The 12,196-nt window shown below is 40.5% G+C and overlaps 1 protein-coding gene across 9 annotated transcripts in view; it reads left to right on the forward strand.

Moving 5' to 3' along the window:
• PLD1 (phospholipase D1) overlaps positions 1-12,196 on the forward strand; it is a 198,693-nt gene that overhangs the window by 78,283 nt on the left and 108,214 nt on the right. For 6 of the 9 annotated variants that reach the window (XR_003792450.1, XM_029215543.1, XM_029215545.1 and 3 more), the window contains exons 1-4: positions 6,616-6,920; positions 7,398-7,525; positions 11,280-11,425; positions 11,652-11,757. Coding sequence is in view for 8 of the 9 variants with exons in the window: in XM_029215543.1 (XP_029071376.1) it covers positions 6,632-6,920; positions 7,398-7,525; positions 11,280-11,425; positions 11,652-11,757 (669 nt within the window). In the remaining variant the exon portion in view is untranslated. Of the gene's footprint in view, positions 1-6,615; positions 6,921-7,397; positions 7,526-11,279; positions 11,426-11,651; positions 11,758-12,196 lie in introns of those variants that run through there. The other 3 variants (XM_029215542.1, XM_029215546.1, XM_029215547.1) reach the window with 1 other exon arrangement.

Below are 12,196 nucleotides of genomic sequence, written 5' to 3' on the forward strand. Positions count from 1 at the left end.
ACACTGTCTGAGCGCACGTTTCCTGGATCATAGAACCTGAGCTAAGGTAGGCTTTACTGAGAGCAGCAAGAGGAAGGGGAGAAGAGAAGAGAGGCAGGAAAGCATGGGAGGTGGTGCATTACCTGGCCGGCCCAAAATCAGACAGTGGCTTGGTCGCATAGGACAGCTTCCAGATTGGCTGTGTGGGACCAGTGTGCTCAGCACAGGCAGGCGAGGAGAGGGGAGAGGGCTACGTCTTCCATGCTCACAGGTTGTGTGGCTTGATTCCCCACGCTCCCCTCGCCCCCCTCTTTCTCCCCCCCCCCCCCCAACACACACACACAACTCCTGAGGAAGCCAGGTTCCAGCCCCTGGTGCTGAACTTCCTCAGAAGCCTCAGGACGAGCCAGTCCTTCTGTCAGTCTGGCCAGAGGTGGGTGGGGCTGGGTTGCTGGAGCCGTGAGAGCTCCTGCTGGGTTGCACCCTGGACACTGTGCTGAAGCCCTGCCCTCAGCCAGGAGGAAGCCAAGATGGTTTGGTGGCATTAGGAGAAGAGGTGAGAGTGGTGGTGATGGGGGTCTCCGCTGAGCCAGCGGCAGAGGCCAGGGAGCCATCTGGGGGCAGCCCATGCACTGGGACCAGCCCCACCGCTCACAACTCTGTAGCCTCAGTAAGGTGCTGTGGCTCCGTGTCTTGGATTCTAAATGAGATTGTCCTGAGGATTAGAAGTGATACATGTAATGTGCCTTTAGTGCTTGGCTCAGAGTGGGTACTCAATAAATGACCTAATATTTTCCCATCCACTCATATTTGAAACAGACATCAGTTTCTCTTAACACTTGTATTTGCCTCTGGAAATGAAATATCTGTTTGAATTCGAAGATATGACTGAGATGAACTAGAAGAAGCTGATACTATCGCAAAGAGGGTAATATTTAACCCTAGAACACGTCAAGGGAAATGACTAAGAAAGCTTATGGCAGAGAACAGAGGCCACCCAAGGAGGTCAAAGGATTTAGAGAAAATCATGAGGACTGAGAAATGATTTTCATGCTAAAAATTGCTTTTGTAATTGTAGATTCGGCTTTATTTTTAGCTAGGGGAAAAAAGAGAGCATGATTTCCAACTTCTGTTCTGTGGACACAGGGAGTCCAGATTATTTAGCACCATCATCTCCAATCTCGACACCCCAGGGAAAAAAGCAGAGTCAGTGCTAGGCCAAATGGGGGCTTTGGGATGAAACCAAGAAAGGATGAGAAAGTGGGAGATTGCTGGGCTCTGGGGCCTTCAAGACCAAATTAGATATGAAGCTCCAAAGGAGGGTAGTGTTTGTGAATTAAACGTCTATCTCTTGGAACCATGTAAGTAATAGCGAGTCTGTCCTGTTTGCATTTTACAGAGGAGAAACCCTGGAGGCTGTTAGTTGCCCAGGTTACGCTGATAATAAGGGAAGAATGAACTTAGGTCATCTGACCTGTCCTCTACACCGATGACATTTAATTATCTATTCAAGGCTTATGATAAGCCCTCCAGAGATATTTGTGGAACCGATGTTCTCTTTAAAAAATTCAAAGATCCAAGTAAACATTGAGTCGTTGTTTTTTTTTTTTTGATATGTTACTTTCTCAAAATATATAAACTGGAATGTAAAATATGATAATATCATTTACTTTATTCAAAGTCAGCTAAACTTCAAAAATAATTATCCAAGCCTTACTATGTCACTGGAGATTGAGTTTAGTACTTGAAAACACATTTATGATTTTTCGCATTTCAGGGAGCATCAAATCAGTTCTGTACAAATCACTGCTGTATAATATGTTTGGGGGAGGTTACGTAGTATGGATCTGCCAATTAATTTCATCAAAATGAGAAATGGGAAGACAAGAAATTCCCATGACTCAGTTTGGTTTTAAATGATCTAAATATAATTCATTTCATATTCATACAGTGTGATTTTTGGTTTAGAAATCCATTGCATTTATTTCCCTTGGTAAACAAACATCACATATTGAAAAAAATATGGGGGAAACTTTCTAACTTACGTTAGAAAGGGAAGCAAGAAGTGAATCACAGTCATCTTCACAAAATGAAAGTTGAGGGGTGTTTTTTGTTATTATTGTTCCTTTTTGAATTGTTTTATTCTAAGACTATGTGAAGAAGTAAAAGTGTCCTTCCGTCCTGCCACCCCCAGTTCCACCTCCGGCTGGTTAAAGAGCTGGACTTTGGAGTCAGATCAAGCAGGGTCAGGTCCAACTCTATCACTTCCAGCCGTGTGGCCCTGGACAAGTTGCCCATGCTCTCTAAACCTCTCATCTTGAAAATGGAGGTAACAATAAGACCCAGCTCCTAAGGTTGTTGTGAGGAGTCAATGAGATCATGCAATTAATCTCTTTGTATAGTGCGTGGCAGGTAGTACATATTCAGCAAATATTAGCTAATGTTAATATTTTAATGTTAATAGTTATAGTTGATATTATTATTCTTGTATTTTGGCTAAGGCAATGTTTATGCATGTATCTGGGAAGGAAAATATCTGCTCCCTTTGATGTTCTGCTTCCCAATCATGTTGAAAACTAAGATCAGAAGGAAATTCTAAATTTCTCTGATTTCACCAGTAAATAACTGGAGGTAATTAAATATTCCCTGCAAAGAATTTTAATTCTAGTATTTAACCCCAGAAAAAAACAAAGCGTATTTACTTCCTGGATACAGATGCAAATAGAAATAAAACACAGCTGCTGTTATTGCTCCATGGGCACCGTCTCTACTTGGTACCAAAAGAGATAATGATCTTGCAGTATAATTTTATAAGGAGGTAACAAAATCAATGACACTATCTCAAGTGTAAACACTGCAAGACCTTATCGCATTGCTGGTTAAGATAGGCTGTAACTGTGACAGCTGCTCACCGACCATTATATATTATTTTAGATGAAAGAAAACATGGACTAATAAATTATGATTTGACAGCATAAGAGTGTTGGTGGCCTTACAGCTTCATATTCAAGAATGAAACCAGCAATACACTTGTTGGATGAAAAGTCAACACAAAGCAACCATGCACTCAAGTGAAGGCAGTGATGGACAAATAATTTGGTTCATTTCCCATTAATAAAAATGGTAAGGTCTTCACAAAAGCATAAACAAATCTGCAAAGCCTTTGAGTCAACTGAAATTCCATGTAACCTTATAAAATATTATGAACCATAAAAATAAAAGGCTAAGATAAAGTTTAGGATGCTGTCAGGATGTGTTGTTTCCTTAATTGTAATGACAGTGGAACCAGTAGTATCCCTTCAAAGGGTGATGATTAAAGAGTATCTATTGTTATGGAACTTCAACTTCATATAAATGATCAATTTATAGACATTCAAGCCCACAAAATAAAATCAATAATTACGAGCCTCTATAACCAAGTCCATGAGATTTCAGAGCCAGACAAATCTGCTTTATAAATTCAACACTGACACAACTGGAGTGACCTTGGACAAGTTTTTTAACTAAATAATCAAAGTTTTGAATGCAGATAATTCAGAATCATAAGTACCAAGTAGGATCATTATGGGAACTAAATACCATAACTGAGCTCAAATGGTGCTTAGTACATAGTAAACACTTGAGGATAAATGATAAGAGGATTCCTTTCTGTTTCTTTTCTCACTCTTCCTTAAGCTTTTCACAAATTTATATCCTTCTGTTCTCCTGATCTGAAATAGGATTTTTTTTTAGCTTGATCCAATGACTATTTATTCCAATTAGCTTGCAATGTATAAATTACTCTGTTCTCTGTATATCTTAAATTCAACGTGCATTTTTAACATTAACAGTCCAAAAGGAAAGTCATTTGGAGTAACCCTTGTTTTCCTTTGCTATGCTGAGAAAGTTAACTGAGTTAGTCGTTAGACTGTTTAATCAATGGAAAATACCTAACGTCTTGACAAATTCACAAGCAGCAATGATATGATGTAATTTCTTACTTGTTTTTCCTTGTTTCATTTCCTCTAAGTTTTTCATTACCTTGTATTTTAAATAAAGTAAACCCTGGCTCATAGTTGGCATCTAATAAGTATTTGTTGAACTGAGAGGGAAGGAAATAAATGTTTTAATTATGGCAATGGCTCCATGAGAATGAGTCCATGAATATGAATTCATATGAAAAACTACTTCAGTTAATTTCTTGGGATAGGAGAAGGGTTAACTTGATTACATTATAAGGGGAAGCTGAACAATTTATAGCATCTTTTATTTACATTTGGTGTTTTAGTGTTAAAGGGACCCTAGAGATGAAATGGCTCAGCCTCCTTAATTTATAGAGGAGGAAACCAGAGCCCTGAGTTTAAACGGCTGAGCTGCAAGAAGAATTCATTTCTTTTTCTTTGCATTTGAGTCAGCTTCTAAAGGGACTTGCTCAAGGGCACTGGTTTTACTAAAACTTCCATCTATTCTAGGGGCACTTACATATCTACAAAAAATATACAGAAGTTAAAGACCATGGTTAAGAACATCAGCTTTTGGGTCAGAGAGACCTGGTTTCAAATCCCTTCTCCACTTACTAGTTATGTGACCTTGGACAGATTGTCCAAAGTATTCATCAAATTACCTGATCTCTCCATGCTTCAGTTTCCTTATCTATAAAGAGGCGATGACAAATCCTGTCTTCTTCAAAATGGAAATAACAAACCTTCATAGATTTATTATTGATAATAAATGTGATAAGGTATATAAAGGTTTATCACCAAGCCAGGTGATAGTAAGCAATCAGTACACATTAACTGTTATTATAAAATGAATTAGAAGTGGGAGAGAAAGTTGAAGGGAAGTGATATAGGCGAGGCTAGTCCTATATTTTGCTAATAGGAGGCCACAAATTTGGCTCCAAGCTTCCTTATAGCCAACATGGGGGAGGAAATGTGATTGAGTTCACAGAGAGGTTAGACATATTGCTTTTACATGCCTGGCCAAACCAGAACCTCCCTCCTCTACTCCCATCTTTGTATTTCCATACAATTTCTCTTTCTACCACACATGTTAGTATAGGTTTGAGAGACTTGTTGAGTTACAATAGGGCTCCCCAAGTCTGCCCAAGACTCTGTCCTAGCATTTCTCACAGAGACCAGCCCACCCCTGCTTCTTGATAGCACCTGTAGGAGAGAACCCAGCTAAGTGTTTTCCGCTCAGCACATGCCATTCTCAGGAAGGCCAAGACCGTGGAGGAGGCCAGGGATGAATTTGGGGTCGTGTAGCATATCTCCATCACCTACATCAGGCACTCCTTAATCGTGGGAACCAGTGTCTTTACATATTCACTCATTCCATCTCACAGTGAGTAGGTGGTGGATGCTCTGTAAATGTTTGTGATTTGCAGTAATAAATGAACGTATGTGGAGGAGTTACTGGTACGGAAGCCCTCGCATTTTTGGGTCTGGTTGTAACGGAGAGATTACTTCAGCCTGTACCGATTTTTTAGCCAACTCCAGTGACAGCATTCAAGGCTTAAATCTTGGTATTTTAAATGAAAAATAAAATCTCTGTGGACTCTTCTTTTCTGGGTTCTGATGTGCAATGACCTGTGTTATTAAATGTTGGAATGAAATAGAACCACTTTTCCTAAAAAAGGAGAGAAGTGCAGTTCTTGCACTTCTGGTATCTTTCAGAATAGGTATACTAATTGGTTACCTTCCAGGACAGGTACGTCACTATAACTCACGTAAAGTCATGGCCAAATCTCATATCTCAAAAAGATAGTATATGGTTTGCTGGGGATATCACCTATAGGGGAAATGTAGAAAGGTTATGCTACATAAAAATACTTTTTAAATCTGCATCTTGAAATTATTGTAAAATACCCTAAATTTTCTGTAGAAAATATTCAAAGTTGCTTATTTTAGCTGGTATTCTTTCTTCCCATGTATTTGAGTCAAGAATCAATTCCTTTTCTCTGGATAATGATTCCCAAACCCATCTACCTTGAGTCTCTCCTCACTTACCCAAGTTAATAAAATCGGATGAAAGATAATATTGGCATTTAGTCAATGTGGTGTGTCTTTTTCTTGCTTGTTTTCTTACTTGAGATACAAGTAAGTATCTCATTCCAATTTAATTTACAAGCTAGGAATCCTTTAAATGTTAAACTCAAAATAAATTAAAAGGTTGTTTGAGGTAACTGGGGCTCACATAGAGCTAGTTGACTTGTTTCCTTATGCTATACCTAAGCCTGGATTTAAATAGTAAAATAGGGTTTTTGGGTTTTTAAAAAATTAATCTTTATTGGAGTATAGTTGATATACAATGCTGTGCTAGTTTCAGGTGTTTAGCAAAGTGAATCAGTTATACATATACATATAGCCACTCTTTTTTAGATTCTATTCCCATATAGGTCATTACAGAGTATTGAGTAGAGTTCCCTGTGCTATACAGTAGGTCCTTGTTAGTTATCTATTTTATACATAGTAGTGTATATACGTCAATCCCAATCTCCCAATTTATCCCTTCCCTCCCCTTTTCCCCCTTGGTAGCCATAAGTTTGTTTCCTACACCTGTGACTCTATTTCTGTTTTGTAAATAAGTTCATTTGTACCGATTTTTTAGATTCCACATACAAGCAATATCATGTGTTTGTCTTTCTCTGTCTGACTTAACTTCACTCAGTATGACAATCTCTGGGTCCATCCATGTCGCTGCAAATGGCATTACTGCATTCTTTTTTCTATTTGACCAAAATAATAAGTCTAGTAACCCTTTTCTTCTTTCCTTTGCTTTTACCCTGTCTCAAGCCAACATGTCACTGAAAGATGAGCCAAGAGTAAATACCTCTGCACTGCAGAAGCTTGCTGCTGACATGAGTAATTTGATAGAAAATCTGGACACGCGGGAGCTCCACTTTGAGGGAGAGGAGGTGGACTACGAAGTGTCTCCCAGCGATCCCAGGATACAGGAAGGTAAAGACTGATGGTCTGAGCGAGGAGAAGAGAGTGCATCAGGGTTGCTTGGCAGAGCACAGATTTGAAATAACCGGCAGATGATCGATCATCCTTGCTGATGTCACAACACTGAGCTCATTTTCATTAGCTGTTTTCTTGTTGTAGCACGTTATGATTCTTAAAAAAGATGCCTGCTGGGGCTTCCCTGGTGGCACAGTGGTTGAGAGTCCACCTGTCGATGCAGGGGACGTGGGTTCGTGCCCCGGTCCGGGAAGATCCCACATGCCGCGGAGCGGCTGGGCCCGTGAGCCATGGCCGCTGAGCCTGAGCGTCCGGAGCCTGTGCTCCGCAACGGGAGAGGCCACAACAGTGAGAGGCCCGCGTACCGCAAAAAAAAAAAAAAAAAAAAAAAAAGAAAAAGATGCCTGTAAAAAGCAAGTTATGCTAATATCATTGTATTCTTGCAATAACTTTGTTTACTTATTTATTTTTTAGTGTATATCCCTTTCTCTGCTATTTATAAGACTCAAGGATTTAAGGAGCCTAATACACAGACGTATCTCTCCGGCTGTCCAATAAAAGTTCAAGTTCTGGAAGTGGAGCGCTTAACATCTACAAAAAGGGTCAGAGCATTTATAGACTCAACTTGTATCCGTCAATATATACGATGTAACACATTGCCTTGCAGTTTCCTTCCTCCTAGCTATGACTATGCTTTTAACTTTCGGTTTGTGTTTTTGTTTATCACTTCTGAGTGCTCATCACCTCTCAAGTTTTTGCATCCTTCTCATTTAGTCTTTATTCTTATTCATCTGTTTCCCCATTCTGGAAAATGCTTTTTTAAAAAGGTACTTAAGGCAGATTATAAGTTTAATAAATTGCGAAGGGCCTCTCCCCAGTTTTCTGTTCCATGTGGACTCGTGAGGCATTGCTCTAACACCTAGCATGCCAGATATAAGCCAAGGAAAAGTTTAGCTTTCCTAATGCTTGTTCAGCAAGAAAATAATGATACTACCTGGCTCTTGAAAGAAACAAAGCCAGGAGGCTGCACTGGCCAGTGCCATTGCCCAGAAGTGCTGCTGAGAGAATTCTGCTGGCATACCCTGCCCTTCTGACTTGTTCCTAACACCATCCCTTAAGCTTCACTCACGTTTTCTCTTTAAGCTCTGGAAAGGCATTGGGAGTAGAGTTTTCATCAAGCAAACCTGCATTCTTTTGAAGGGGATTGGACTAGGAGAAGCTGTTAGGGTAGCTGCATTTGCTCTGTTACTGACTGGATTTCACACTTGTCAAGTCTGAGGGTAGAGAACATTGATGCAGGCTGGTGGCCTTTGTCCGTTCGAGTTAAGCTCTGGCCCTGGCAGAGTAAGGCAGCCATTGGCTCCTGCCTCCGGGGAGGTGTAGAATAATATTTCCACCGGGGGCAGGCTCTGGAGGATGGCACGTGCTGCCCGCTTCCTAATGATTTTGCCTCGCGCTCTGTCCTGACCTACCTGTGCATGTCCCGACTCCTAGTTTACAGCCACCTCGGTATTCAGCTTTCCTTCAGGCTCTTCCTGTGAGTTGGGTCCATATCTCCCTGATACACCACTGAACACAACCTACCAAGAAATGTCTCTAAAATGACCTTTGCCTTCTTATTTCGCCTACCAGCATTTAGATTGAGAGGTGATAACATGTGGAGGTTAAATGCACAGACTCCAGAGCCAGACCACATGGTTTAATTCCTGTCTTGGCATTGTGACCCTCAGCCATTTACTTAAACTCTCTGTTTCTCAGTTTCATCATCTGAATAATAGATATCATAGGACACACCTTTCAGGTTTGTTATGAGGATTTAATAATAATAATACATAGTATAATATAAGAATATTATATATTGTATTATACAAGTCTATACTGTATAATACTATGTATTAGTATTATTACTAGGTATCTGCTAATGTTATTTATGAAGATAAATATTTAAGCCACCAAACCAGGGACTTCTCTTTGCTCATACTCTTCTGTTGGTCAAGTGAGTTTAGTTCTGTTCTTTTTTTTATATATATTAAAATTTTTCCTTTGGATCCTAATTTTTAAAGTATAGTTGATTTACAATATTATATTAATTTCAAGTTCTGTTTTAAATCTTAGTCTGTGTAGGAAAGCTAAGGAGCTTCCTTATCCTACTTAGTGTTTAGTTTACTAAGAAATATGAACTAAATTCATGCAGTTTGAATGTGATTCCAGGTAAATAAGAATGACACTTTTCTAATGACTGAATGCATTCTGTGTGCCGGCTCATGGTTAGGCATTTCTCTTTTCACTCTTATGACAACACTGAGGGACATACGTTGCCCCGCCTCCCCAGCAGGAGATCTCCCACTTGCCCCTCCCACTCCTCCTCCCACCCTTCTCCACCCTGTGCTCTGCCCCCCCAAGGCTTCCTTGCCTTTGTCTTCTGGCAGGGTTCAGGCAGTGGAGAGCCGAGACTGGGGCCACCCTGGCCTGGCTGTGTCCCTTGACCAAAGGCATCCTCCCCGCAAGGCAGCCTCTTTACATGGCTCTCTCCTTCCTACTCCAGCACTTGGTCTTGCCTCTTGTCCCTTTGGAACTGGAGATGCCTTCCTGAGTCCCAGGTAACTGTCCTCACGTTGTGGTTTCCTTACTCTTATCACACCTTCATGGGCAGTCCCTTTATTAAAACTTCTCACACTATTCCAGTTCCAAAAAATTCCAATAATTCTGCTGGGATATTATCTGACAGAAGTGATGCTTGGCTAAGGCTTCATAGCTGGTAGGCTGCACTACAGTGTTTCAAGCCTTTAAAATCTTCGAAAAGGATGGGACAGGCTGTTTCCATTGCCCCACACTGCCTTAGAATTGCTAAGAAGTTTAGTGTCCAAAATTCTGGGTTTATGTGTGAAGGATAAAACTTGGCACTTGCAATGTTTTTTAAGTATTCAGTTTTCTTAGATTGGGAATATAATCCTAGGATATGGGGCAGCTTGTTTAACTTGTATAATTTTTCTTATTTATTTGGCTTGTCTTAAACTGAGCATTTTTCACTTGAATGCAGAGTTTCTGACCACTCTGAGTTCAGCAACCTTCTCTCTGAAACATGATGCAGGATGATGCCTGTAATGTTGGCCAAGGTGAAAGACAGCATATAATATTAGACCCCAGAACTGGGTTTTTTCGACTTCTGGTTATAGTAACTGTCATGGATCCCAACTAGAGGCAAAGCAAGAGCTGGATTTGAATATTTACCAGCGATATGTTTGGATCCCAGGCTTAAGAGTACAAGTTACATTGGTTCTTGTGCTCATTTTTATATACTACATCTACACAGCGTGGTCCATGCTTTAGAAGTTTGCAAAATATACCAAACATCAATAATGATTGGCAGCAGCCCGGGAATCACCCGTGGGGTTGCTGACACCAAAGCCTGGATAAGCTAGTAAAGTAGGAGACATTTACTTTCTTTCACCCCCAACACTTATCAATACCTGTGGCACCTCAATCTCCCAGTAGGGGCCAGTGCCCTCTAGGTGGTCCAGTGTCCACTACCCTCCCCTATCCTCCACACACCATGGGAATTTCTCCACAATCTCCTGTGCTTTATAAATATCCCTCCATCTCCTGACACTTTCCACAAAATCAAAACTTGTATCCCCCAGGTCTGTTAGCTCTTCTGATTGAAATAATTCACTAGTCACTAAGATATATTTGCGTTTTAGTAAGAAATATTTTAAAAATTTTAAGTGGAAATTCATTCTAGTTAAGTAGTTGGGGAAATATTTTGTGTGTAGGAAGATCTTTTGCTTTTTTCCCTCTAATCATCCTGTACCTTCCTAGTCACTGGTGTTGCTTCAGGACAGGGAGACGTTATAGACGAGGATGGACCTTGCAAGGCATTTCAGAAGGAGAGTGCATTAGTGTCTTTTGTGAAGAGCTGAAGTGGGCTAAGGATGACAATGGAAGTCATTTCCTCCAGCTTCCCTCTCACCCCCTCCACTGTCTGTTCACTGCTTGTACTTTTGGATAATCCCCCGATGGCTGATTAGGGCTTTCACTCATTGTCTCTTTTACCTGGTTTCTTGTTTCAAGGGTGGATGTGTGTGTCTGTGTATATGAAACAATAGGACTGATGGGGGTTTGCCTTTGGTGTGACTCAGAGTTTGTCTTATGTATATCATAAGATGAATATTTAAGAGCATATTACTTCTGTCATCAGTCGTTTTGGAAAACTTTTTGCTTCAGCACTTACACAGAACAAGTAGGCTGTATTTAAAGATACATCCATGTTACTTATTACTTAGCTATTGTTCATTGAGAGATTTTGGAATTTTTGTTGTTACCTAAACTATTAACCATTTTTATTTATCGCTATAGGTACCAAGCATCAATCTTTACACTATTGAATTAACACATGGGGAATTTAAATGGCAAGTTAAGAGGAAGTTCAAGCACTTCCAAGAATTTCACAGAGAGCTGCTCAAGTACAAAGCCTTTATCCGAATCCCCATTCCCACCAGAAGGTAACTGTCCCAGAATTAATTATAAAGTTGTCCCAGTATACAAGTTGGATTGAAAGAATATTTTATTCATGTTATTGGTTAATTGGCCCATTGTTGGTGGATATTTTTTTATCAAATAGGCTCTTCTAAAAATAAGCTATCTCCTGAAAGATGCTGTGACAGTCATGGTTTAAAGAATAATCTGATAAATGTTTGCATTGTGTGTGTGTGTGTCTCTGTGTTTTAGACACACATTTAGAAGACAGAATGTCAAAGAAGAGCCTCGAGAGATGCCAAGTTTGCCCCGTTCATCTGAAAACATGATCCAAGAAGAACAGTTCTTTGGTAGAAGGGTGGGTCCTTTCGCTCTTCTGTTGTTCTGAACATACTTCTGCAGTGCTGTAGAAACATGGCATCTACTGAGGGGTGAGGTGGGCCTGGATGCAACTTCTCTCACCTGCTGATCCATCACCCAGGCTGGTTTAGCATTTCTGGAACTAGTTAGGTAACCCTTCTTCCCCAAGCCACTCTGGCCCTGGGGAGGTTGCATTTTCCCAGAAAAGGAAGAATGTTCTATGTCAGGAGTGACTTTATGTGGAAGCTTCCTACCCCTCAGAAACCTTTTGGGGTTCATTGTGAGGCAAGATTGAGCTCATCATTGAGGGCTTTGAGAGCTACTCTTTTTTTTTTTTTTTTTTTTTTTTGCGGTACACGGGCCTCTCACTGTTGTGGCCTCTCCTGTTGCCGAGCACAGGCTCCGGACGCGCAGGCTCAGCGGCCATGGCTCACGGG

Source organism: Monodon monoceros, unplaced genomic scaffold, assembly GCF_005190385.1.
Source record: "Monodon monoceros isolate NGI ecotype Baffin Bay Population unplaced genomic scaffold, NGI_Narwhal_1 Super_Scaffold_11, whole genome shotgun sequence".
In the NCBI taxonomy this organism is placed as follows: domain Eukaryota; kingdom Metazoa; phylum Chordata; class Mammalia; order Artiodactyla; family Monodontidae; genus Monodon; species Monodon monoceros.